The 26,864-nt window shown below is 38.1% G+C and overlaps 1 protein-coding gene and 1 long non-coding RNA gene across 8 annotated transcripts in view; both read left to right on the top strand.

Annotated features, from left to right (window-relative positions):
• The first annotated feature begins 904 nt into the window (after positions 1–904).
• SNX7 (sorting nexin 7) overlaps positions 905–26,864 on the top strand; it is a 101,451-nt gene continuing 75,491 nt past the window's right edge. For 4 of the 7 annotated variants that reach the window (XM_082477671.1, XM_082477670.1, XM_082477669.1 and 1 more), the window contains exon 1: positions 905–4,495. In XM_082477671.1, coding sequence (XP_082333797.1) covers positions 4,154–4,495 — 342 coding nt within the window. In that variant the 5' untranslated portion in view covers positions 905–4,153. Of the gene's footprint in view, positions 4,496–16,856; positions 16,934–26,864 lie in introns of all 7 variants that reach the window. The other 3 variants (XM_082477673.1, XM_082477672.1, XM_082477668.1) reach the window with 3 other exon arrangements.
• On the top strand, positions 4,986–13,101 carry LOC309636593. Its single transcript, XR_014250093.1, has 2 exons — positions 4,986–9,562; positions 11,305–13,101. It is a non-coding gene; the product is annotated as an uncharacterized lncRNA (long non-coding RNA).

The following is a 26,864-nucleotide window of genomic DNA, read 5'->3' as shown; positions in this document are numbered from 1 at the left end:
TTTAATATAAAGCTTTATTAACAGGGGCTTGGAGTAAGGAGGAATTGGCTAGTGAGAGTTAAAAGGAATTCTAAAGAATCCAGGAATAGCAGATATAAGATGTGGTCACTACCCCTAGGGCTGAGATAAGTACCCAAGGAAAAGCCTTCCTTTATGGCTGAGATGCAGATGCCATTGGAAAGAATACCACCTAGGCTTCCTGAATGTTGAAGTCAATGAAGTAGCTCAGTAGTGGGACCTGCTGGAAATCTACCCTCTGGGAAGTGCTGAGCCTCAGAACTTGTTAGGTACCAGGAGAATCTACTGGACACTGTTGGAACCAGGAGCTTGAGAGGTCCCCCTCTCCAGGAGGTTAGTGCACTTCCATGAACAGCTCAGATTGGGTCAGCTCTGGGCTGGCTGTTCAGGACAAAGGTTAGGGGATGGCTGACCTCCAGTGTCCCTGGTGTGTGTCCATGTCCTGGACTGAGGAGAGGATATGGGGTGCAGCAACCTGGACCGGGGAAAGGCCCACAATATCTGGGTCTCTAGACTATGCCTCCGTAGCTGCATGAGTTTGCTCAAACATCATAAAAAGTTGTGCCCTGCGGGAAGCTTACACTAGAGAAACTATGCAAGGGCTGAACAAAGGAGAAAAAAAGAGCTTTCTGCAGGACACTAGTAAGAGAGCACACCTGAAACAGGAAAACCCTTCCTCCTCCAGTGTTCTTCCAGGCCTTCTCCTGACAAGGCTTAACATCATGCTGGGTAGCAGAGGAGAAATATTTATAAGACCCAGCACAATTATTACAGAGCAGGTAACAAGAGCCAATTTGAAGTGAAAAGGCAAAAAAATCAACCATCAGCACAATGATTGTGTTTTTTCATTTTTGGATTTTTGGTTCTTTTTTTTTTTTTTGTCACTTGTAGTTTTTTGAATTGTGACTTCCTGAACCATGGTTAGGATTTTGAGGGGAGAGATCTCTCCCACTTTGAGCCTAGGCTGATCCAGAAGAGTTTTATTATTAACTGAATATTTTACAAATTTCCATTTCCATTATTCTTTCATGATAATTCAAACTCACACTTTTAGATTATTTAGGCCAATCCTACCATCCCACCCTGGGGGCCGGCAGAGTATCAGCTCAAATGTTTAGTGTCATTCTCTCACTTAAGCTTACTTTGTTTCTTGCCCCTGGAAGTCAATTAACTTCCTTGAAAGCTCATCCATGCATTTAAAAGATTCTTGTTATAGTTTGTCAGTATATTTAGTGGCAGGATTGTAGAATTATCTATTCTGCTAAATTCTAAGAACCAAGAATCCCCAAGTATCCTTATAAATCCTCTCTTCTATTTTTTTAAGGCAACATCTGTAACACTTCCTTTCAGCGAGCCTTAAATTACTTACCCCTTATTACTTACCTTGGGTAAGTTATTAAACCTCAACTTGCCACAACTACTCCTGGTCCTCCTGCAGCCACATAATCTGGAGGATGTCATGATTTGTCCTTAATGGAAAAGATACACTGGGTTTGCTTTTCCTGCTCAACAAGTTTCTGCCAACACGATCATCCATGAACTTACTGACTGGTTTATTTCCCATCAGATTTCGCACATAACATTTTTTTTCTTATCAATTAAATCACCTCCAGCAAAGGAAATAAAGCCATTGGGCAATGCCCATGGGGTGACTTGTCTTATCATGAGTCCCATTACCAGAAACAGCTGACTTTATGGATGGTTGACTGGCATATTAAACACTCAGTTATGGTCTCAGGAGATCCTATCTGGAAAGTGTGGGAGAGAGGGAGCTTTTTGACAAGATGTGTATGCTCAGAACCAAAAATTAATATATGATATAAATCAGAATAAGAGTCCAAAAACCAAGGGACAGGACTGGGTAGGGCTTCTCTTAATATTATACCTGTACTTAAAGTTTTGGACTATGACGATTGAGAGAATTTAGCACCCAAATAAGAACTCTTCCATTAAAGAAGCCAGTGATGATCCCATTTAATGGGAACCTGGGACTGTTATGTGGCAATTTAGTATTTTTCATACGACTGAATAAGTAGGCATGGCAAGTTGGATGTTAAATTCAAAAATTTAGTCCATCGATTATAAAATATCAACAGAATTACAGCAGAACTACAGGAGGAATAGACATATTAGACTTGGAGCTGCACAAATAATGATTACTTTTGGATTTTCTTCCTTTGGGGAGCTGAGGACTATATTCCCAGGTGTTTGAGGCATAGCTGAACTATATTTAGCAGGAATGGGAAAAAAAAAAAAAGTATGTGAACAAATGTGATTTTAATGTTGGGTGGCCAAAGGAATGAATAATAGTAAGGGTTTTTTTTTTCCTTTTTTTTTGGCTGACCAGTATCAATATGGCCATTCTATGCTTAGAAATCTAATTTGCCTTCGAAATCTCTGTGGGACTTAGCCAGGTGGGTCAAGCAGATCTACCCTTCAGGGTTTTGAAACTAGAATAATTAAAACAGAGAAACAGGACTGTGGGTACTTTTGTGGTAGTGATAGCAAAGGCAGTTCTCAGAGGCAGCTGTGGTACTGATGTTGGTGTCAGCACCTGGAGTCCAGTGACATCACTGTCAATGGCAGTATGTGGAAGGGGTGTGGCATCTGGTGCTCAGTAACGGTGGCAGCAATGTCTGTGCTATTAGTTCTGTGGCATGGGTGTGGCTGTGATACAAGCTCTATAGTCTTGGTTTGTTCTGCCCATTTTCTGAGCCTGTCTCTATGCTTTCTGGCAATTCTGTGAGTCACAGTATCCTTAAGAATTTCCTGGTTCAGACTGCAATTCGAAAAACTTGAATCTTCCTCACTAGGCAGAATGAGCTTAGAGAGAAAAAAATAGCCTTTTAATAACTTGTATTTTTTGTATACCCTAGCAGAGAGCCTTTTTAAGTGAGTACATCTACTACTGTGGTTTATTAATAAATAATGTGATCCCTAAGCTTAAAATGTTATAATTTACTAAGGAATGTAAGGCATTTACATGAAATAAATACAATATATAGCATGGAATAAAATTAAATGCTAAATTGGGAACAGACTGTGTCAATCAGAAAGTCTTCCTGAAAGACATGGGATTATAGTTAATTCCTGAAGGACAGGCAGGAGATGGCATTTTGGGTACAGGAACTATAAAGCATAGGAAGGAGCCTGGATATTCACCCCGCAGAGAGACCAGCTTGACTGAATAAGTGCGTTCAGGAACTGAAACCAGTATGAACAGTTAAGAGGGAACATATTATTAAGGCCTTGTCCTCTAATTGGAAAGAGAAATTCTCTTACATAAGTCTTTTTTCCCCAAAGGTAATAGCTTTAAACATCAGGCTAAACATTTTGCCAGGAGAGGTTTTGGAAATCAAGTCTGAATTAGCCTCTTCTCTATGTGCAAAGTTCTTAGATGTTCTTTCCTGGCTGATGGGAGAAAAGAGCTGGGGCTGAGGCGAGTAAGTAATAAAACCTGAAGATAGTTCCAAATATATCAATTTGCATTCAACTATCCATTATTTTTGGAATTTAGTTTTTTTTTAAAAATAATAAGCAGTGAACAACTAAATAATTAGTTTTGCATTGGCAGCGTAAGGGCTGAAGATTATTTCTTGGTGTCAATGTCCAGGCCTGCTCGCTGTCCTCGACTCTTAGTAACATTCTTGCTCATTAACTTCAGGATGACCTCCAGGAATAAAGATACATTTGAAAGTGGCTGAAAATAGTTTTTAAATCCAACTTCCCTGGCTTGACAGTGAAATGACCACACAGTCCGGTCACTGGGTCAAAAATCAATTACAAAACAGAGGAGGTTTTGCATTGGCCTTAGTAAAAGACGGACTCGAAATCCACAACCAAGAAAAAAAGGCAACCATTAAAATACAGGAAATACAGTATTGGCTTTTTCTCTTGGCGAGATGGGTCGGCTGCTTTCCAGCCCCGCTGTGGATGCTCTGAAGTTCATGGTTCGCTCCGTCGCTTCTGCCCAGACCCCCCGCCCCCCTGGAAGCGCTCGCAGGGTAGCCCCGCAGCCAGGTCCGCACAAGGACGCCCCCTTCCTACCTTCAGGGGACAGCGTCCCTGGCCCCACCCTAGCCAGAGTCCGAGAGTCCCACCCCTCCGCCTCCGGCAGGCCCCAAGCCAAGTGGGGATGAGCCCGGGTCCCGCGTTCGCCCTGGCAGTTCCGCGTCTGCGCAGCGGACGTGGGGCTGGAGCGGGGCTGGCCGGGGAGGCGCAGGATGCGCGGGAGCCAATGGGCACGCTCGGGGGAGCCGGGCTGGCTGCGGCGGCCGGCGGGGCGCGCACTCTCGGGATGGAGGGCGAGTGCCGGGCACCTCAGGCGCGCTCCTCGGGCCTCCCGGCTGGGGGCGCCGGCGGGGAGAGTCCGGGGGGCGACGCCCCCCTCTCCGGCAGCAGCGGCTCCTCCGCCCTCCTGCAGGCCGAGGTGCTGGATCTGGACGAAGACGAGGACGACCTGGAGGTGTTCAGTAAGGTGAGGGCGGCGCGGCGGCGCGTCCCGGGAAAGTTCCAAGTCAACTCCCGGAGATGGCCCCGCCGTGCGGCGGCCGCCCCAGCGCGCTCGCTCGGCCCCGCTGGAGATTCGGAGCCGGGGCAGGGTGGGTCTCCCCCAGCTGCCCGACCCCGCCTGGCGGCTCGCCGGCTCCGGGACTGCGTCCCGGCGGGTCCAGAATAGCAGCCGCTCCCTCATCTGCACTTTGACCTTATGTTTGGCAGGGCCGTGGCTTCGTGGAGTCCGCAAAGTTGTGCTATTTCCCCCTTTTCTCCTCTTCCCTTCTTTGACGCGGACATTTCCAGTGACAGTGCCCGAACCCGGGAGGCAGTGGCCCAAAAGTGCCCCCGCCCCTGGCAGCTTCTTTTCAGGCGCAGCCAGCCCTGAACTCTGGGAGCGAAATCACCCGAGTCTAGAGAAATTATTCTTGATTTAGTGTTGTTGCTGGTTGTGGATTGGAGACTTGGGTGGCGCCGGAGGTGAGTCTCAAAGTCTAGTGGGAAGAGGCGTGAGGGAATCCCTCTTCAGGAGAAAACGGTTCGTGTGTCCAACGGGGAAGCTCCTGCGCTGCGGAGCTCAGGGTTTTTCAGATAGTCAGCTCCTGCTACCCAACCCACAGACAGCGCTTTCGTTTTTAAACGTTACCTGGGGAAATCGAGGACCAAAGGGCCCTCTGAACTTGTAGGATAGTTGGAGAGAAATTGACAAGTGTTACTGGCAGACTTGTGCGTGTAGGCTGGTGGTTGTCATTTTTTTTTTTTTTTTTTTTTTGGAAAAGAAAAATACCATTCTTGCGGGGCCGTTCAATGCCACTGCATTTTCTCTCGTTGCTGTTGGCAGAAGACTTGAGTTGAGATGGGAACATTGTATCAATTACTAAGAAGCCTGTACAGTAGGTAAATGTTATCTTGAGCTGTTAAGTAAAGCCAACAAACTTCACCACTGCTTTATTCTGGGAAAGAAGTTGGAAAGTGAACAAGCATACTCTGACCCCAAAGAGGAATATGTAAAACTCCCCCTTTTTTTTCCTTCAGGATTAAATGAAATGGTAGGAACAGTTGTATTTGGGAGGTTCAGAGAGAGTATCAGTTTTGTACCCTTGATGAAGTCACTTGACCTTTCAATGTGTTTAAATTGTAAAACAATGGAATTATTTTATGTTCACTTGTAAAAAGTTTACACTTTTATGTTCCACACATATTTTATGTTCAGATCAAGGACAATTGGCCAGTTCTTGTTTATATTGCCTTCTAAGATACCATTAGGCTATGGTATTAGTGTATGGGACCCTGCACTGTGAATCTTCGGGCCGGGGGGTACGGGGAGAATGTAGGGAGTGGCAATTGCATATCAGAATCATCTGGGATGGTTTAAATTTGTCATGTGGTTTCTCTTTCCGCAGATTCTCAGTGTCCCAGCCTCTACTGAGAATCACTGTTTTAATGAGCCTCTGTAGTCAGAGGTGGATTTTAGGTGAAGTTAATGAAATTTAAGCTTGGGCTGTTTGTTGGCTTAGGCCTCTGTAAAATGTTGTAAGTTACTGGGAGTTGTACAGGTTCTAGGTGGAAAGGGAATGACAGGTTGTAGCCAGAAGCATTTCTAAGTAGGCGTTTCTGGTGAATTGCCTAAAGCTATCTCAGAAGAAAGGAATCTAGAACTCTATGGCTCCAATCAGTTGTTGAGATTTCTTTTCTCATTCTAAATAAAAAAATTGTTTTTCCACCTAAATTTTGTGTTTGTAATTTTGTGTCCTGTTTTAAAAGGATGTAAGCTGCAGCGCCATACTTAACCTCTGCTTTATTAAGCAGGGCATATAATAATGTGCAATATTGTATCTTTACCTTAATCTGTATGGCTGGTTTCTATAGAAGAGGGTCTTAACTTTTTCTAAGTGTCCAACACATGTAGTTATACAGCACTAGCAAGCAGGGTGGATCCAAGTGTATGGGCCCTGCCTGCTTCTATTTCAGTAAGTTGAATTTTTCAACCATTAACCACAGGTAGACAAGCAAATTTAAGAAAGTTGTCTTCATTTGGCCTACTCTCTCTACTACTCCCTTTTTAGTCTGCTCCTCTGTAGAACCCTGCCACTGTCCAGCCTACCCTAAGATGGTATCAACCATTACTACCAAAGTGTACTAACTTTACCCTTTAGTACTTTGAGATTGACCATTTTCATATTCAGTTTATATTTACAATTGTAGTTTCTTATTTCCTTAGATTATTTATGAATATATATATACCGTGCCCCCGTCCAGAAGCTCTTTCTTTTTCTCTTTTCTTGATGGAAATATATTTGATATACAATATTATATTAGTTTCAGGTGTATGGCATAGTGATTTGACATTTATATACATTATGAATTGATCACCATGATAAGTCTAGTAACCATCTGTCACCAATATAAAGTTACTGCAATATTATTGACTATATTCTCTACACTGTACATTACATACCTGTGACTTAGTTGTTTTATAACTGGAAGTTTGCACTTCTTAATCCCCCCAACCTATTTCCTCCTCCCTCCCCCAAACTACCAGTTTGTATCTGTGAGTTTTGCTTCTGTTTTGTTTTGTTTGTTCATTTGTTCTGTTTTTTTTAGATTCTACATATAAATGAAATCATAAAGTATTTGTCTTTTTCTGTCTGACTTATTTCACTTAGCACAATATCCTTTGGGTCCATCCATGTTGTTGCAGGTGGCAAGATTTTATTCTTTTTTATGGCCGAGTAATACTCAATTGTGTACATATACACAACATCTCTTTGTCTATTCATCTATCAATGGACACTTAGGTTGCTTCCATATCTTGGCTGTTGTAAATAAAGCTGCAGTGAACATAGGGTGCATACATCTTTTCAAATTAGTGTTTTCACTTCTTCAGATAAATACTCAGAAGAGGGATTGCTGGATCATATGGCAGTTCTATTCTTAATTTTTTGAGAAACTTTCATACTGTTTTCCATAGTGACTGCACCAATTTACATTCCCATCAGCAGTGCACAAGGGTTCCCTTTTCTCCACATTTTCACCAACACTTGTTTTTTGTTGTTCATTTAATAATAGCCATTTGGATAGGTTTGAGGTGATATCATATTATGGTTTTGATTTGCATTTCCCTAGTGATTAGTGATGTTGAGCGTTCTTTTCATTTGTCTTCTGGCCATCTGTATGTCTTCCTTGGAAAATTGTCTATTCAGTTCTTCTACCCATTTTTTAATTGGATTGTTTGTTCTTTTTTGTTTTGTTTATTTTCTTTTCTGTGATTGTTAATTTTTTATTGAGTTGTATGAGTTCTTTATATATTTTTGATATTAACACCCTTATCACATGTATCACTTGCAAATAACTTGTCCCATTCAGTAGGTTGCCTTTTCATTTTGTTGATGGATTTCTTTGCTGTGCAGAAGCTTCTTAGTTTGATGTAGTCCCATTTGTTTAGTTTTGCTTTTGTTGCCCTTGCCTGAGGAGACGGATCCCCCAAAATATTGCTAAGACCGATGTCAAAGAGCAACTGCTTTTGTTTTCTTTTAGGAGTTTATGGTTTCAGGTCTTACATTTAAGTCTTTAATCCATTTTGAGTTTACTTCTTTTTTTGGTATAAGAAAGTGGTCCAGTTTCATTCTTTTGCATGTAGCTGTCCAGTTTTCCCATCACCATCTATTGAACAGACTCTCTTTTCCCCACTATATATTCTTGGCCCCCTTTTCATAAATTAATTGACCATATAAGCATGGGTTTATTCCTGGGCTTTCTGTTCTTTTCCATTGATATATATGTCTGTTTTTGTGCCAGTACCATACTATTTTTATTACTGTAGCTTTGTAGCATAGTTTGAAACCATGGAGCATGATACCTCCAGCTCTGTTCTTCTTTCTTAAGATTGAATTGCCTATTCAAGGTCTTTTGTGGTTCCATACAAATTTTAGGATTATTTGTTCCAGTTCTGAGGAGAATGCCATTGGTATTTTGATAGGGCTTGCCCTGAACCTGTAGATTGCTTTGGATAGTATGGAAATTTTAACAATATTAATTCTTCCAACCCATGAGCATGGTATTGTCTTCAATTTCTTTAATCAGTGTCATATACTTTTCAAAGTATAGTTCTTTCATCTCTTCGGTTAAATTTATTCCTAGGTATTTTTTTTTTTTGTAGTAATTGTAAGTGGAATTATCTTCTTAATTTCTCTGATAGTTCATTATTAGTGTATAGAAACACAACAGATTTCTGTATGTTGATTTTTGTATCCTGCAACTTTAATGAGTTCATTTATTAGTTCTAATAGTTTTTTTTTGGACATCTTTAGGGTTCTCTATATATAGTATCCTGTCATCTGCAAACAGTGATAGTTTTACTCCTTCCTTTTCAATTTGGATGACTTTTACCTCTTTTTGTCTGATTGCTATGGCTAAGACTCTCAATACTGTGTTGAATAAGGGCAACCTTGTGTTGTTCTTGATTTTAGAGGAAAAGTCTTCAGTTTTTCACCACTGTATATGTTAGCTATGGCTTTGTTATGGCCTTTATTATGTTGAGGTATGTTCCCTCTATGTTCTACCCACTTTGTTGAGAGTTTTTATCATAAATGGATGTTAAATTTTATCACATGCTTTTTCTGTATCTTTTGAGATGATCATATGATCTTCATCCTTCATTTTGTTAATGTGGTTTATCAGTATACATTTGCAGGTCAGAAGCTTTTTAAAGAGTAGGCTCCTTGGCTTATAATTATTCCTTTTTTTCTCACAGTACTTTACAAGTACCTGGTAAATACATGTTAAGTATTTTTGTGTATGATTCTGTGCTAAGGATTCTTTGGAAAAAAGAAATGCAAGATTCAGTTGTTGTTATCACAGTCTTGGAGTCCGGTTGGAAGATGTGACAGAAACTCTAAATGACAGTATAAATCAAGAGAGATGGAAAGTAAAACAAAGTATTGTTCTGAGTTTTCAGATAATCCAGTTAAGAGAAAATGATGCCAACTCTCAATAGAGCACAGGGAATGCAGAGGATATTGACTTAAAAGAACAAGAACAGATGTGGAAGGTAGGAGAACATAAGTGATAATTTGAAAAAAGGAAAAGAAAAAGGATAAAAACTGTAACAATAGTGTAATAATTGTTTTAGAACTGGGCCAAAATGAGATGAGGCTTGCAAAAAATTTACCTAGAGAAAAGGAGCAAACTTGTCTACATTTAAAAGAAAAAGTTCTTCTTTTTGGGGAAAAATAATATATTAAAATAAATTGCCTTTTTTAAAATTAAATACTGTAATGTGTAGAAGAAACAGCCATTGAAACAGAGCGTAGGTAAACAGGTCATAGTGAAACACTGAGATGCTTATTTGTTACTCAGTAAAGTATAGCTCTTATTATTGGTCTTTTAAATGGTATTCAGGACCATAAAGTGAGATCTATATCATTTAGGATAATCAGGGAATTTACAGATGTAATTATCCTCATCACCACTAGTCGACTTCGAGAAGTCATGGTATGCAGGCTTGGTGCTCAAAAGCTAGAAATAGGTAAAAATTCTTTTCAAAAATAATGGGGAAGAAAGGAAGTTCTGGAAGGTATAGACAAGTAGGCTTAATTTCAAGCTCTGGTAAAGCTATCAAAGCAACAGAACTACTTAGTATATTTAGTATAAACACTTTGAAAAGAAGGAGGTGATCATTTTTAATAAGAATGGTGGAAAACTAAGATTGTTTTTAGGGTAAATCAGAAATATAACAATGTATATGTTTATTTGAACAAGCTTTTGAAGGAATCACTTATATTTTTGTGGAAAAGGATATTTTTGAAAGAATAATGAGCTATGGTTGTGGAGACAACCAGCTCATATGTATATCAATATGTAGATATATATATATATATATATATATATATATATAATCTCTATCAATCTGGCAATTCAGTGTAGTGATGGAGGGACAATTATACTATTCAACAATTCTCTCAAATACTTAGAAGAAGATATTGGAAGTCTGGTTATTAATTTTTCACATTTGTTGTCTGAACCATCTTTATTTAGTTCCTATTGTTTGCATCTATTATTCATGGCCATGATAAGAATCAGAATTATCTTCCATGATTTAAATGAAGAGAGTTTAATGCAAGGACTATTTATTTATAGCATTTTGGGCAAGGTTCAGGAACAAAGAAAGGATACTGAAGCACTTAGAGACTTGCAGTAGCAAAAAGCCTTTAGCACCCCTAGTTCTAAAGGGAAGAGAGATGGAAATAGTGTTGCTGGAACCCAGTGAGAGTTGGAGCTGTGGAGAAGGGGCCATTTCCACATGAGCTGTGTTTACACAGAGATGTAGCTAGAAATGTGTCACTGCCTGAAGTGTGGCGCCAAAGCAGGGAGGAAATGGGGGTATATTCCCTGAGCTCGTCTTCTCCTGTTCTTGGATCTCTGCTTCTGGCCCCCACTAAGCAAGCTGCTCAGGTGATGGCATCCATAGGGGTCAGTCTCATAAGGGACAGAGAATAGATGGATGAGAGCTGGAAGGGTGGGGGTGAAAAGAGAGAATAACCAGCATAATACATAATACTACAAAAGTGTGGAGAATAACTGGTTAAAGACAGCCACATCACCACCTCCCATCCTATATGCTCTTCTATAATGTGACCTGCCACCTTCCTATCAAGAGGTGGGATCTATGCCACACTCATTGAATCTGGCTAGGATTGTGACTGCTTTGACCAGTAGGGTATGGTAGAAATGGTGCTGTGCAACTTCCAGTGCCAAATCATAAAAGGAAATTCAGGCTCTGATTTTTTTCAGTGGGACAGTGTGCTTTTTGCCATGTAAGACATGCAACCTAAGGCCTCCATATTGTGAGGAAGCCCAGGCTACATTGAGAGACTACACGTAAATATTCCAATCAGCAGCCTCAGCTGAAGTCTCAGGCACCACCAGCATTAAATGACTAACTTGTGAGTGAAGATGTCTAACATGATGTCAGCCCCCAGCATTGAGGCATCAGATCTCAGCTGAGGCCACACATATAATGGAGGAGAAACAACCCATTTCTGCTGTATCCTGTCAGAATTCTTGACGCAGTAAACCAATGTTCATAATAAAATATAAAAACAAATTGTCCTGGGATGGTTTGTTATACAACAGTGGAAACTGTACCAAAAGCTACTAGTCTGTATAACATAATCAGTCTTCCAGAGTTTTGATAAATTGGAATACTGGGTTTAAAAGCAGACTATGAAATTTAATTGGGATAAATGTAAAGTCTTGAGGGAAGCTCTACTCATTATTGTGAATTAAAATATAGCAAGACAAAGGCTTAGTATTTAGGAGCAGAGACTCTGTAGCTACACTGCCTGTGTGTGAAATCCTGTCTCCACTGCTTACTAGCTTTATTTCCTTTGGCAAGTTACTTAACCTCTCAATGCCTCAGACTTTTCATCCATAAAGTGAGGGCAAATAATAAATATGAGGATTAAATGACTTACTAAATGTAAAGAGCTTATAAATAGTGCTTGGCCCTTAGTAAACCCTCTTGAATGTTGATCAGTTATGCACAGCCCTTGTAGGATCCTGCTGTACAAAAAGAACGACAGTGATGGACATGTTCCAGCTCTGTCTGCTTAATGTGGCAGCCACTGGCCACATGTGCCGTTTGCACACTTGAATTGTAAACTAGTACATCTGAGGAACTGAACATTTAATTGTGTTTAATTTGAATTAATTTACATTTAAATTTAAGTAGCCACCTGTGGCTAGTGGCTACCAGTTTGAGGAGTACAGTTCTAACCAAATTAATATTTTATTACTAGCTTGGATTATGATTACTCAAGAAATATCCTTGAATCAATGAGTGGTTTCCTACCTTGGTAATCTGTACAGAAATATATAAAACACACACACAGTATTTACATATGTACGCATGTGTGTAGTGTGGGCATATATGAATGTGTATGTATACACACACATATGTATGTGTGTGCATGTAGAGTGTGTAAGCATAGTGAATGTTTCTGTGTATGTATATATGTAGTGTATGTGTGTATGCATTCTCAGTTGTCTCACTTAAAACCTAGAATACAGGATTAAAGCAGGCAAGTCATGTGTTCCCCTTTCTCTGACCTTCATACTGATCCTACCTCAGTGGGTTTTACCATTTCGATGGTTAAAGAAAAGAGGAACCGATAAAGTAAAGGAAAATAGGGCTGATCCAGGATTCCTCCCACTAGAAGCTCCACTACCATCACAGCCCTCTTAGATGTTAAGTATTCTTATATTCCTCCCAGAGGAGGAAGAGTAGGTGAGTGAAGTAGAAAGAAGATGAAAAATCCTCAAGTTCTCCTGATGAATGAGCATATATGGTCAACAATAGAATTAAAACCAACAAGAAGGGACTTCCCTGGTGGCGCATTGGTTGGGAATCTGCCTGCCAGTGCAGGGGACGCGGGTTCGGGCCCTGGCCTGGGAGGATCCCACATGCTGCGGAGCGTCTGAGCCCCTGCGCCACAACTGCTGAGCAACCCCCAGTCGCCACAGCTAGAGAAAGCCTGCACACAACAACGAAGACCCAGTGCAGCCAAAAATAAATAAATAAAAATAAATTTATTAAAAAAAAAAAAAAAAACCAACAAGGAACTTGCAGGATAAGTTTGGAGAGACCTTGTATAAGACCATTTTATGTACAAACATTCCTAGTGATTTTCAGTGACTGAATGATCAATATACCCAAATGACAAGGTACCTATTGAATCTGAACAAACAACATATTTTCAAGGTCATATGGAGTATTAATTGTACTATAATTTGAACTGTTCGTGCAACTTAAGTTCCATTCCACCCTCTGTATTTTAAAGGGGGAGTTGATAGTCTGTGTCAGAAAATGGCAAAGGGATATTATATCATCTATGGATACAAGTGCCCTGATCCTTGGAATGCTGTTTTGAGATAGAGCCTTAGATCTAGTCTGGGCTTAGCAGAAAGAGGGCTTGGATCCATCAGCACTATCTTCCATTGGCACAAGGAGTGGGGAGGGCTGCAATAGTAACAGTCTTGCCATGCATTTGCTATCATGAAGGAGAATAAACTAAGGGATTCACTGATGATATGTCCTGGCAACTGTGAAGGAAGGCTGGGAAGAACAAAATGTAGTTTAGCTTGGAAAAGACTTGGGCTGATTCTTTTAACAACCTTTATGAAGAGTTGTTATGATCTAGGTGGATTAAATGTTTATAGTTTTGAAGGGCAAAAGTAGAACCACTAGGTTAAGAGTATGTGGAGATCAGTTTTAGGTCAATTTATGGAATAGTTTTCTAATTGAAGGTTCCAAAATGAAAGGGATTACTCAGCAAGGCCATAAATTTTGTCACTAAAAATGCTCTGGCACAAGCTGGATGACTAACTGTCCCAGAGGAGAAGAGGGTGTGACAGTTGCACTGTCCCTTCCCGCTATTAAGAGGGAAATGAAATTTTAGCATGCTAAACTTAACCACAGGAGCAATGGAAAGCCTTAATTAGGTGGTCCTACTCATCCCCTCAACTCATCCCTACAGTTTCATTCCCAAACTGAACTATGTTTCTCCATTCCCTAATTCTTATATTTCTCTTCCCACACCTGTTATCTTTTCCATCTGATTCTCTGCTAATGATGTGATGATTTCTTAGATATCTAGGATAAAATACTAGGTCTTACCTTCTGTTTATCCCTTTCACTCACTTTCCCTGCCCCCTGCATATCTGAAATGTCCCAGTTGTTTTTATCTTCTTGGTATCTCTAGAATTAGTACCTTCTTCTCGTTCCCACTGCTCCAACCCCAAACCCCAAATGTGTTTACATTTGAGAACCATTAAAATAGCCACACAAGGTCTTCTTTCTTGTGATGTTTTGCCTGTAGTCTGTCCTGTGTGCTCACAGAAAACTGATGTTTCCAGAGCACCCAGCTCTGAACATAAAGAACATATTGTCACATTGTGTCATGGAAGGATCTTGGTGATTAGGCTACACCGTGGCTCCCCTCACCTCTCTCTGGTGCACGTGCCTTAGTACTCAAAGTATGTTCCATGAATCTATTGGATCACCTGGGAGCTTGTTAAAAATGCAGTTTCAGAATCCACTCCAGAACCAATGAATCAGAATCTGTATTTTAACAGGATTCCTCAATGATTTATTTGCACCTTACAATATACTGTTGGGTCAACAAAACAAAATCCTTTCTGTTATTTACGGCCCGTTGTAAAGCGACTTCTCCCCTAAGAGCTTCTTCATTCTCCAGCTAGAATTAATTTCTTCCCACTCTGTGCTCCCCATAATACTGTTTTGAATCTCATAATACTTAATACAATTTGCCTTATAAAGAGGTATTTGTTTCTCGTCTCTAAAATCTTAATTGCTTGTTTATCTCCAATAAATTAAACTCCTTGAAGGTAGAAGAGTAGGAACTCTAAATGTTAATGGAATAAAAACATTAATGAATGATATGGCCTGTGCCTTTTTTCATATATATGGACACAGTTATTGCAGTAATTTTCCAATCATCTGTTTTCAGTAAATTCAGTTTGTATTGTATTGGTCTTTCCAATCAGGTTACTAGACCAAATAGAATTTAAAACAAATTTGTCTTGACAAATGGTGAGTAAATATTATTGATGGATGACACAGAGCTATGTTAAGCGTCAATTCTGGACAAAAGCTCCTAGTTAGATTTCATTAGAAGAAATAAACACAAAGCATAAGAAAACCCAAGGGAATCATTTAGAAACCTTCTTACTTGGGAAAAATAAATCCTTTGAAGCCAATTGCACCTGTCTCAATCAGGGGGCTTGGTTGCGAGCAATGGAAATCAACTCTGGCAGGAAAGGAGCGAAATAGTAGCTCACAAAGTAGATTTGAAGGCTGGAAATGCAGATGCAGAAAGGGGCAGGCACTAGCAGAAACTATACCCAGCGTTATGGTTGGAAACAAGATTGGATGTTGTATAGCCAAAAGAAGAAAAAATCCATGAGAACCTATAGGAAGAAGAACTATACAGTTCTTTTGTGCAGATGGCAGTATTTTATTTATTTGTTGGTCAGTGGCAATGGGGAAAATTATTACAAGTATTTAGGGAAAATAATGTTAAAAGACTTCAGATTTGAACTTAATAAAATATATTCTATTGGGTTTTGAAGGTGGAGTTTTATTTTCGCATTTTGGGGGTTCTGATAGGATGCTCTAGTATAACTCTGAGAGCCTGCTAGTTTTTCAAGTGGCTAGTGTGATCAAAAGGAAACAGATTCAACAGTTATGCAGTTGTAGTGTTCAAATTTATTTTATTCATGTATTTTTTAATTGTATCCCACACTTTTCAAAGAGAATATTAGACTAAAAGTTAAAATAAACATTTTTACTCACTTTAAGAATATACTTTAAAGTTGTCTCAATAAACAAATGAAGAGTTATGTGCTTGAAAGTTTTGTCTATTTTAAACAGAATATTTGATTAACTCTGACACTTCATATATCCAATCACGCTGGATAATGCAGTGCTACTTATAGTATTAATAAAAAAGGATGTAGTTAGACAATCAAAATTATTAGCAAATACTGATATAAAAATCAGTAAAACACATCTGTGATAAAACAGAACAGAAGGTTAAATCAGTAGTTTCTAAAATTGAAACTGAAATAATTTTTTTTGACCTTGAGAAATGCTTTGGTATAACATACCCCTTTTTAACTGTTTGTAACTAACTTTATTGAGGTGTAATTATATACCACAAAATTCACCCATTTTGGGTAGATGATTTTTTGTAAGTAAATTTACTGAGTTGTACAACCATCACTGTTAACCAGTTTTAGAACATTTTCATCTTCCACCCCAAATCCATCATGCCATTTCCAGTTAATATCCATTTTTACTCCCAGCCTTAGACAACTACTAATCTACTATTTTCTGTCTTTATAAATTTGCCTTTTTAGGACACTTCATATAAATGGAATCGCACTTTTTGTGTGTCTAGCTTCTTTCATTTAGCATAATATTTTATTTTTTTAAATCATTGTTTAAAAATTTTTGATATAAGAAATAAAAATTTCATTTTAAAATGAAAAACAGAGATTACTCATTTACAATGAAACATTAGGAATAGAAACTCTGTTTACAGTTAAAATGGAAACCTTATTATGTGTGACCAAAAACAAAAGGCAAACTCTTGGTTTGTGAGTTTTCAGAATTGGGGGGAATAATTCCTATTTTGTTCTTTTGTATTAACTCTGAGAAGGTTATGTGTGTGTATCTGGGTGCATGCATACATAATACATATGTACATATATACTTATATGTATTTAACCTGGTTGAAAGTTGAATGGTATTTTTTTGTTAGGTTTCACTAGATAATGTGGTAGTACAAACAGCCTCAAGATCTTAGTGGCTTACCTGCAATAAAGACTTCTTTCTCAGGTATGTACCTGTCAACTGTGACTGAACTGAGAGTCTGGTCCAGGCTTTGAGTCTGCTTCTTGTGTTTTCTTCATTTTGGGATCAAGATTAAAGGAGTGATGCTAATTGGGACGTGTCATTCCTGTGGCAGAGGGAAAAGAATATGAACACTGGTGGACACAGGCAATGGCTTCCAAATCTTCTGCCCAGACACATGACACCATCCAAAGCAAGTCACTGGTCAAATTAACTGGGGTGGGAAACTTATTTTCCTTCCATAAGGAGGCACTGAAAGTTACCTGGTAACTGACCAGGAGGTGTATTCCTTTCATAGAAAGACAAGGGGTCATTGGGAACAATCATACCGGCTCCCACAGTGGTTTTGTGGCAAAATCATATGCAAATGGCATGTTGAACCTTTCTGAATAAGGAAAACTAATTTTTTTTCTATACAGTGTTAAATACAAAAAAGAAAAATTTCCACCAGATAAGAAATTACCCAAGCATAATTGAGATAAATGGAAAGGCATTAGTCATGATTAATAACCTCTTATTGGTTAATGCTCGTGAATAGTCTGAGTAGGATCATACAGGTCCTTAAAAACCTCTAGCTGTGCAGCAGATATCTTACTTCGGATTTCAGGTGCAACGTTCATTTATCGTGGAGTTCTCCCTTCCCATTTTTCAAGACCTATAAGGTAAAAATGTGAATACTTAAAATTCTGCCACAGTAAACGTCAAAATGAGTTTCATTGGTTATATCTTCATCAAAGCCTGTGTTCTACCCATTTGCCTCCTTTCTGGTCTCCCAACGTCCTAAGTCCTTTCCTGCCTTAGGCATTATTGGTTCCCCTGACTGGAATGCTCTTCCATCAGTGTTTTTCGTGGCTGGCTCCTTCCCACATCATCTCCTTAAAGACACCTTCCCTGACAGCTCTCTCAAAAGCATTCCTCTCACTTCCTGCCTTAACCACTTACTCCAGCAATTCACTCCACTTTATCTGGAATTTACTCCCCTGTTTATCAACACTCATTTATATCTGGACTTACCTTGTTTTTCTATACTTTTATCTGTTTATCGTCTGTTACCCTCCCCCCTAACTATTGTGTAAGCTTCATGAGAGAAGGCACCATGCCAGCCAGTCTTGGCCACTGTTGTATCCCAGCCTAGTGCTTGATACATAGTTGACATTCAATGAACTTTTGTTAAATGAAATAAAGGTGCTATACTAGGTGCTTTCTGTGTGTGTGCATGGGTGGTGGTGATGGTAGTGGTGGATGAGTCTTGGCTCTTCCAATTAAGAAATAAGTGATTTGGGGAGAATTATTATTATCCCTATGGTACAAGCTTATTTATCTGTAAAATTCAGGTGATGATCATTGAGCTTTCTTTCATCAGATTGTTGAGAGGATTAAATGAAATAATGCAAGTGTATGGTGCTAAGGTGCAGTCCCTGGCACTTAGAAATGTTGGTGGCTGTTAACTGATCAGGGAGGTGGTTGCTTTGCCGAAGGTTGGAGCGGCTGTGGCAGTTTCTTAAAATAAGGCAACAAAATGAGGTTTTCTGCATCAGTTGACTTTTCCTTTCACAAATGATTTCTCTGTAGCGTGTAATGCTGTTTGATAGCATTTTACCCACAGTAGAACTTCTTTCAAAGTTGGAGTGAGTCCTTTCAAACCCTCCCGCTGGTTCATCAACTAAGTGTATCAGTTTATGTAATATTCTAAATCCTTTGTTGTCATTTCAACAATCTTCACAGCATTTTCACCAGGAGTAGATTCCATCTCAGGAAACCACTTCTTTGCTTCTCATCCATTCAAGTTTTATCATGAGATTGCAGCAATTCACTTCATCTTCACACTTCTAATTCCAGTTTTCTTGCTATTTCCACCACATTTGCATTTACTTCCTCCACTGAAGTCTTGAACCCCTCAAAGTCATCCATGAGGGTTAGAATCAGCTTCTTCCAAATTCCTGTGAATGTTGATATTTTCACCTCTTCCCATGAATCACAAATGTTCTCAGTGACATCTAGACTGGTGAAATCCTTCCAGAAGATTTTCAATTTCCTTTGCCCGGATCCATCAGAGAAATCACTGTCTATGGCAGCCATAGCCTTGTGAAATGTATTTCTTCAATAATAAGTCTTGAAAGTCTTGAAAGTCCTTAATCCATGGGCTTCAGAATGGATGTTGTATTAGTAAGCATGAAAACATCAATCTCACTGTATATCTCCATCAGAGCTCTTGGGTAACCAGGTGCATTGTCAAAGAGCAGTAGTATTTTGAAAGGAATTTTTTTTTTCTGAGCAGTAGGTCTCAACAGTGGGCTTAAAATATTCAGTAAACCATATTGTAGACAGATGTGCTGTCATCCAGGCTTTGTGGTTCCATTTATAGAGCACAGGCAGGGTCAATTTAGCATAATTATTAAGGGCCCTAAGATTTTCAGAATAGTAAATAAGCATTGACCTCAAAGTCACCAGTAGCATTAGCCACTAAGAAGAGCTTTGAAGCCAGATATTGACTTCTCCTCTCTAGCTATGAAAGTCTTAGATGGCATCTTCTTCCAATATAAGGCTATTTCATCTTCACTGAAAATCTGTTGTTTAGTGTAGCAACCGTCATTAATGATCTTAGCTGGAGCTTCTGGATAGTTTGCTGCAGCTTCTACATGAGCAGTTGCTGCTTCACCTTGTACTTTTATGTTATAGATATGGCTTTTTTCCTTAAATCTCATAAACCAGCCTCTGCTAACTTCAGACTGTTCTTCTACAGCTTCCTCACCTCTCTCAGACTTCATAGAATTGAAGAGAGTTAGAGCCTTGCTCTGCATTAGTTTTTGGCTTAAGGGAATGTTGTGACTGGTTTGATCTTCTATCCAGACCACTAACACTTTCTCCATATCAGCAATAAGGCTGTTTCACATTCCTATCATTTGTGTGTTCACTGGAGTAGCACTTTAAATTCCCTTCAAGAGCTTTTTGTTTGCATTCACAGCTTGGCTAACTGTTTGGCACACAAGACCTAGCTTTCAGCCTATCTTGACTTTTAGCATGCCTTCCTCATTAAGCTTAATCATTCCTAGCTTTTGATTTAAAGTGAGAGTCTTGAGACTCTTCCTTTCACTTGAACACTTAGTGGCCATGGTAGGGTTATTACTTGGCCTAATTTCAGTATTGTTGTATCTCAGGGAATAGCGAGGCTCAAGAAGAGGGAGAGAGATGGGGGAACAACCAGTAGGTGGAGCTGTCAGAACACAAACATTTATCAAGTTCACCATCTTCTATGGGCGTGGTTTGTGGTGTCCCAAAACAATCACAGTGTAACATCAAAGATCTCTGATCACAGATCACCATAACAAATATAGTAATAATGAAAAAGTTTGAAGTCGTATTGCAAAAATTACCAAAATGTGACACAGAGACATGAAGTGAGTAAATGCTGTTGGAAAAATGGCACCTATAGACGTGTTCGATGCCAAGTTGCCACAAACCTTGTAAAAAACATGGTATCTGTGAAGTGCAATAAAGTGAAGCATGATAAAATGAGGTATGCCTGCATTCCCTGTGTGGCCCTCTCCAAGATTCTCTCTCTCTCCTGCTTAAAAGAAGATAATAATTTGAATTTTGTTTTTATCATTCATTTGGTTTTCATAAAAGTGATGGTCCTGAACTTAAAATGGTTTGACTTATGATATTTAGACTTTATGGTGCAAAAGCAATACACATTCAGTAGAAACCATACTTTGAATTGTGAATTTTGATCTGTTCTCGAGCAGTGGTAGATAAGCTTTCCTGGTGCTGGGCAGCAGCAGTGAGCCACAGCTCCCAGTCAGCCACGCGATCACAAGGGGAAGCAACCGATACGCTTGCCACCGTTCTGTACCCATACAACCATTTGTTTCTCACTTTCAGACAACATTCAATAAAGTACATGAGATATTCAACACTATATTGTAAAATTGGCTTTATGTTAGATAATTTTGTCCAACTGTAGGCTAATGTAAGTGTTCTGATCACATTTAAGATAGTCTAGACTAAGCTATGATGTTTGGTAGGTTAGGTGTATTAAATAAATTTTTGACTTACTATAGTTTCAATTTACAATGGGTTTATTGGGATGTAAACCCATTGTTAAGTCAAGGGAGATCTGTGTATGTATCTTGAAGCACTATTTGTTAAGGATTTATGTGAATTTGGACCTTGTATGTTTTAGGACTTTAAAAAATGATGTTGTCCTTTGTGAATTCTTCTCTGATTTGATCTTTTTTCTTCTAATATTTAGTTTGTGATATTTATCAGTGGCCTTACATGAAGTTGTAATTGATTTTCATTGCTGTGTTTTATATATATATATATATATATATATATATATATATAAAGCCTTGTGTGCATATACCACAATTTATCTATCCATTCTTATGGGCTGCCTTCAATGCTTTTGTACTTCCTTAGGTTTTGTCCACTACATGACTATATTTTAACCATAGAAATTGATTTATTCTTGCTTTAGATTTCTATTTAATTTTGTGGGAAACTGAAAATTGAATTCAGTGACAACTCCCAATACGTTTGACTTACTGGCAGTTAGGTGGTGATCAAATGCTGGTTCCTCTACTTAATAGCAGTTAAGAGTTTGAACAAGTGATTTAACCTATTTCCTCATTTGAAAACAAGAGGTAAAAGAGTACCTACTCAATAGTATTGCTAGCTTGTTTAAAAAAGGGAAAGAAATAGAACATACTCTATGGGGTTGTGGTAAGGTTTATATAATTCACATCAAGGTTTCAAGGAGACAATGTATACCTCACATTTATTCATCTGTTTTTATCCTCTGTGATCCAAGGTGAGATACGCCCTCTCTGATGTTACTGAATCTCAGAAAAGTAACGTGACTTGACCAGGTTCACACAGCTGTATATATATGTAAACTTGAATTAAGTTTAGCTCTGCCTAACTACAGAGACTTTTTCTTTTAATATACCAGGTTTTTTTTTTTTTTTTTTGGTCAGAGTGGAAAATTATGTCAAATAAAATTATGTGAAACATTTCTGTGGTCAGTATATAACTTCATAGTGCACAAAACCTGAACAAGTCCAAGTATATTCAAAGCAACACTGTTAGAAAATAGAAACAGAAAAATGAATAAATAGATTATGATATATGCATACAAGGGTATATATACTACATAGCACTGGAAATTATGTCAAACAAGATTATTGAGTGTTGTATGCCCCTTGATAGAACACGACATAGGCTGGCCCTTCCCCCAATCACATTTTCAACAGTGTTCCACAGAAGGCCTTTCTAATTTTTTATTATTATTATAAGCAGGCAGATTGGAAGGAGCTGTAAACCAAAACACAGCTGGTAAGTCTAAATTTAGGCCCATCAAGATGAGTGTCCCTCATAACAACATGGTTTCTCAAACTCCTTCCACTTTAAGTTGCTTTTTACCAGATGTCTCTTGGTGTACGTATTTCTTGTACATCAGCAATTTTATTTGCATGGCCTTTTCATGCCAGTATTCTGATTTATCACACTTCTCACATTGATTTTTTTCCCTCTACTTGTAAAAAGAAAATAGCTGTTTGTGCACAGATGGTGGTTGCAATTTAGCATTATCAGAGTAATTCATGTTATATTCATGAGATGTTCCCGAGTAGCATCTTAGTGCTTCCTATGTTAAGGAAGGACACCTCTTAGAGAGGTCATATCTCACCTTTTAACCTGTTTCTTTTGGAGTTTATCTCCTGAGCACTCAAATATTGGCAAGTCATTGTTTGTTTTAAATTTCAGCTCTGTATTTTATTTATTTCAATTGTAGAACTTTGGAACCATCTAATAGCATTAAAAGTGGGAGGCAAAAAACATTTCTTAGAAATTACTGAAGTTGATTGTTAACCTGTAAAAAAATTTATGGAGCAAGGATGAAATATTTTAATTATAATTCCTTCCTTCCTTTCTATCCTTGTTTCCTTCCTTAAATATTTATTGTGTACCACTCTATACACAGAAATGCTGTTCATTGCTAGGGCTACCGTAGTGAAGTACCACAGACTAGGTGTCTCAAACAGCCAGAAATTTATTTTCTCACAGTTCTGGAAGCTAGAATCTGAAATTAAGGTGTCAGCAGGATTGGTTCCTTCTGAGGGCAGTGAGGGAAGGATCTGTTCCCAGTCTCTCCACTTGGCTTGTAGATGGCTGTCTTCTCCCTATGTCTCATGTTTTCCCTCTATGAACGTCTATGTCCAAATTTCCCCTTTTTTATACAGATGCCAGTCATATTGCATCAGGACCCATTCCAGTGACCTCATTTGAACTTGGTTACCTCTGTAAAGACCCTGTCACCAAATAAGGTCGCATTCTGAGGTACTGGGGTTGGGACCTCAGCATATGACTTTTGGGAGGACATGGTTCAACCCACAACAGATGCTTATAATAAACCAAAAATAAGAACAAGGAAAACTTACCCTTAATTTGTAAGTGACTTTGTCAATAAATTTCAGTATTATGCTAGCACAGTGCTAATGTCCATTCATTTCAGGAGAGTCACTTAAATGGTTTCTCTTACAGTGAATGTGTTGGTTTGGAGTAAGCATAAAAGACAATGACTTCCTGCAACAATTTGACTTACTTCTCTATTATACATATTCAAATCTCAGCCTGAAACCATCCCAAGATTTTTTGGTGCGTGCCTGTGTGAGTGTGTGTTTTCACTATGCTAGCTATAAGAGAGGTATTCAATGTTATTTAAGAAGTGGAGATTTACCATGCAAATAATTTCCCTTCTGCTTTAATCTCTTGAAGAAAAAAAATGAAAAGATGTATTTCCATTGTGTGAAATATCATAGGATAATGGATGTATAGCCAAATGCTAAGAATGAATGAATGTAAAAATAAGGTTGAGGACGGGGAGAAAGACAGAGAGAACTAGCAGGAGAAAGAGGCATGCGTTATTGTGGAGGTAAGAACTTTGTTTGGAAAGAACAAATTTTAACGATCCATTTCTCCTGAAAAGTATCAACCACAAAAAGTTAAATGAAGTTCTTTTTGGTCAGTTACTTCTTTGGATCTTCTCAAACACTTATTTTCTTTACTTATTCGTGTCCAAATGTAAATCTTTTAAGTATTATCAGTATATTTTCTTTCCTTTTTTTGAAGCGAATATAAAACTCTTTGGATAGTCACTTTTATTGAGGTTTTAAGAATGTTTTTGAGTGATTCATAGTAATTTACATCCTTCTACTGAAATCTTGGATGTTGCTAAATTTCAGCCTGTAATTTTCTTCCTTTGCTAGATATTGAAGCATATTTTTATGACACCACACTACACTCATTGGAATTGTGAGCCTTTATAAATTCAGGCAGATCTTTTCCACTCTACAAAAGGATGCATTTTAAGCAGAAGAAATAGAATGCTAAATTATGTAGTAGGTAAAGGAAGTGGGTTGTGGTGGGTTAAGAGGGTGACTACAAAGAACGCCAAAGCACATGGCTGTATGCACTGTCAGTGAAATTTAAAGCACATTTGCCCATCAACTTAAAAAACTACTGTTTATATGAAACGATAATTGAGAGAGATTTTTGTACATGCTGATTGCACATTTATTTGAAACCTCTAAATTCTGTTTTTAATGGCTGCTTAGTATTCCATTGTGTTAGCATCCCATAATTTATTTTGACAATCCCATTTTCATGTGATTCCGGACATATTTTTAAATTTCCTATTTAACTATACAACTTTGAATTAAGAAAAAAAAACAAATAATCAAATATGTAATCCAAGGTCTTCTGCCAAAATGGCCCTAGACAGCTCTTTTAACTTACTGGGTTTTTTTTACAGTAGTTTTTTCAGTAGTTTTTACTGTTTTTTTTTTTTTTTACAGTAGTTCTTACTGTTTCTGAACACGTTAGATACAGTGTTGACTCTAAACAATTAAAAATCTTTTTTCAAAATGATACACGTTTATTTTAGAATATTTGGAAATACAGCAACTCAGATAGGAAAATATTAAACTCAACAGCAATCCCAACACCTGGAATAACTTCTGTTAACTTATTGGTATAGCTTCTAAGTTCATGAGTGCACACATATCGTGAGTGCGCTATTTCTTACTTTTTCTCTCCTACCCTCTGGCCCCCCTCTGTCATACACACACATAAATACATGTACATGCATTAGAATCTAGTTGAATACAAATTTTATAAGCTAATATTTTCTCTTAATACCATACTGTGAATCTTTTTCCAAGTTACTATATATTCTTCTAATATATTAATCACTTTATTGTATTCTAGTATATGGATAGACTTTATTGTATCCTATTGTAGGTATATACCATAATTTGTTTCACTAAACTTTTGTTGCAAGACATTTATTGTCTCCATGTTTCTGTGTGTCTGATCAACTCAACTGTAATTTGTCCTCTATTCCTTGGTCTAAATCATGCCTAATATACATATATTTTCTAGCATTTATATCTTGTTTTCTAAATACCAGTCTCCTCTAAAAGAAACCAGAGCTCCTTGGAGAAATGTCTGATTCCATGACTGGGGCAGGGAAAATATAACGTAAATCTGAAACATCTTGCTATGCCAGAAAATAAAGTGCTCAAGGAATAATGAAGACATATCAAAAACACAAAAACACACAGATGCCAGCTTTAAGGAGCTCCTACTAGGCAAATTTTGGACGCTTAGAACATCAAAATAAATTATATTAATGGATTATAACCCATTGAGTAAAATAGGACTCTGAGTCTATACTCATATAATTAATTGGCTTAAATAAATACTCTTCATCCTCCTTAGTAGGAAACCTACTGATAATATGAAAATTGAAAAATTAAAAAAAGAAAGAATATATATGTTATTTTGAAATAAGGAAGGTAACAAGGAACAAAAATAGCTAATAGAGTCCTGAATTTGCTTCTGAGGAGCATGAACTGGTAATAGCAATAGTGGAGCACGTGATGCTGCTTTTTTATTTTTAATTTGTTTCATTTTATTTTAAACCTTGTTGGATGATTTGACTTTTGAAAACTATAAATATACTTTTTATTTTGAAATAATTGCAAACTTGGAGAAGAGTTGAAAGAATACCACAAAGAATCTAGATTTCCCAGTTATTACCATTTCACAACATTTGTTTTCTCTGTGTGTGTGCAAGTTGAGTAAATTAGAGACATGTTTTATTACTCCTAATTAAATCTGTGTATATTTTTTGAAAACAAGGACACTGTCCTACGTAATCACAGTATAAGTATGCAAATCAGGAAATTAACATTGACATAATACTATATTCTTTCTAATCCACAGACCCTTTCAAAATTTTCGGTTATCCCAAGAATATCATTTAGAGAGAAAAAACAAAGGTTTTCTCCTTTGGAACAGGATTCAATGCAAGATCATATGTTGCTTTGGCTCTTGTGTCTCTTTGGTCTTCATCAGTCTGGAACAGTTCCTTATCTTCCTTTTCCATCATGGTATTGGCATTTTTGAAACTGTTTTATAGGCAATGTCTCCTCCCCTCAAACATATACATATGTTTTTCCCCCCATTATCTTAATATAACTATATCACCCTTTTTAGTTAAATTCAGTATTAAGAACAATTTATTTTTATTCACAGTCAAGCCATGTAATGAACTACATTTTTCATTCTTGTACCTTTTGTTTTCTTTAGAGTTCATCATTCATTCATTCCTTTACTTTAGGCCCTCCCTTTCTCCCTCTCTTGTTTTCTCTGCCTCTTGGCTTTTTTGCACCAATTCATCTACCAAATCTAACATAGCATGCTTCCTTTCATTATGCTTAAATGTATCAGGTATTCTGTCAGCCTCCCTCCCTCCCCACTTCCCTCCTCCCTTCCTTCCTTTCTCCCTCCCTCCCTCCTTCCCTCATTCTCTTTCCCTTTTTCCTTTGCTCTTTCTCTTTCCTTCCTCCCT

This window comes from Balaenoptera physalus, assembly GCF_965194825.1.
Source record: "Balaenoptera physalus genome assembly, chromosome: 1".
Classification (NCBI taxonomy): Eukaryota; Metazoa; Chordata; class Mammalia; order Artiodactyla; family Balaenopteridae; genus Balaenoptera; species Balaenoptera physalus.
The sequence above is the reverse complement of the archived record's forward strand: the minus strand, read 5'-3'. Positions and strand labels throughout refer to the sequence as shown.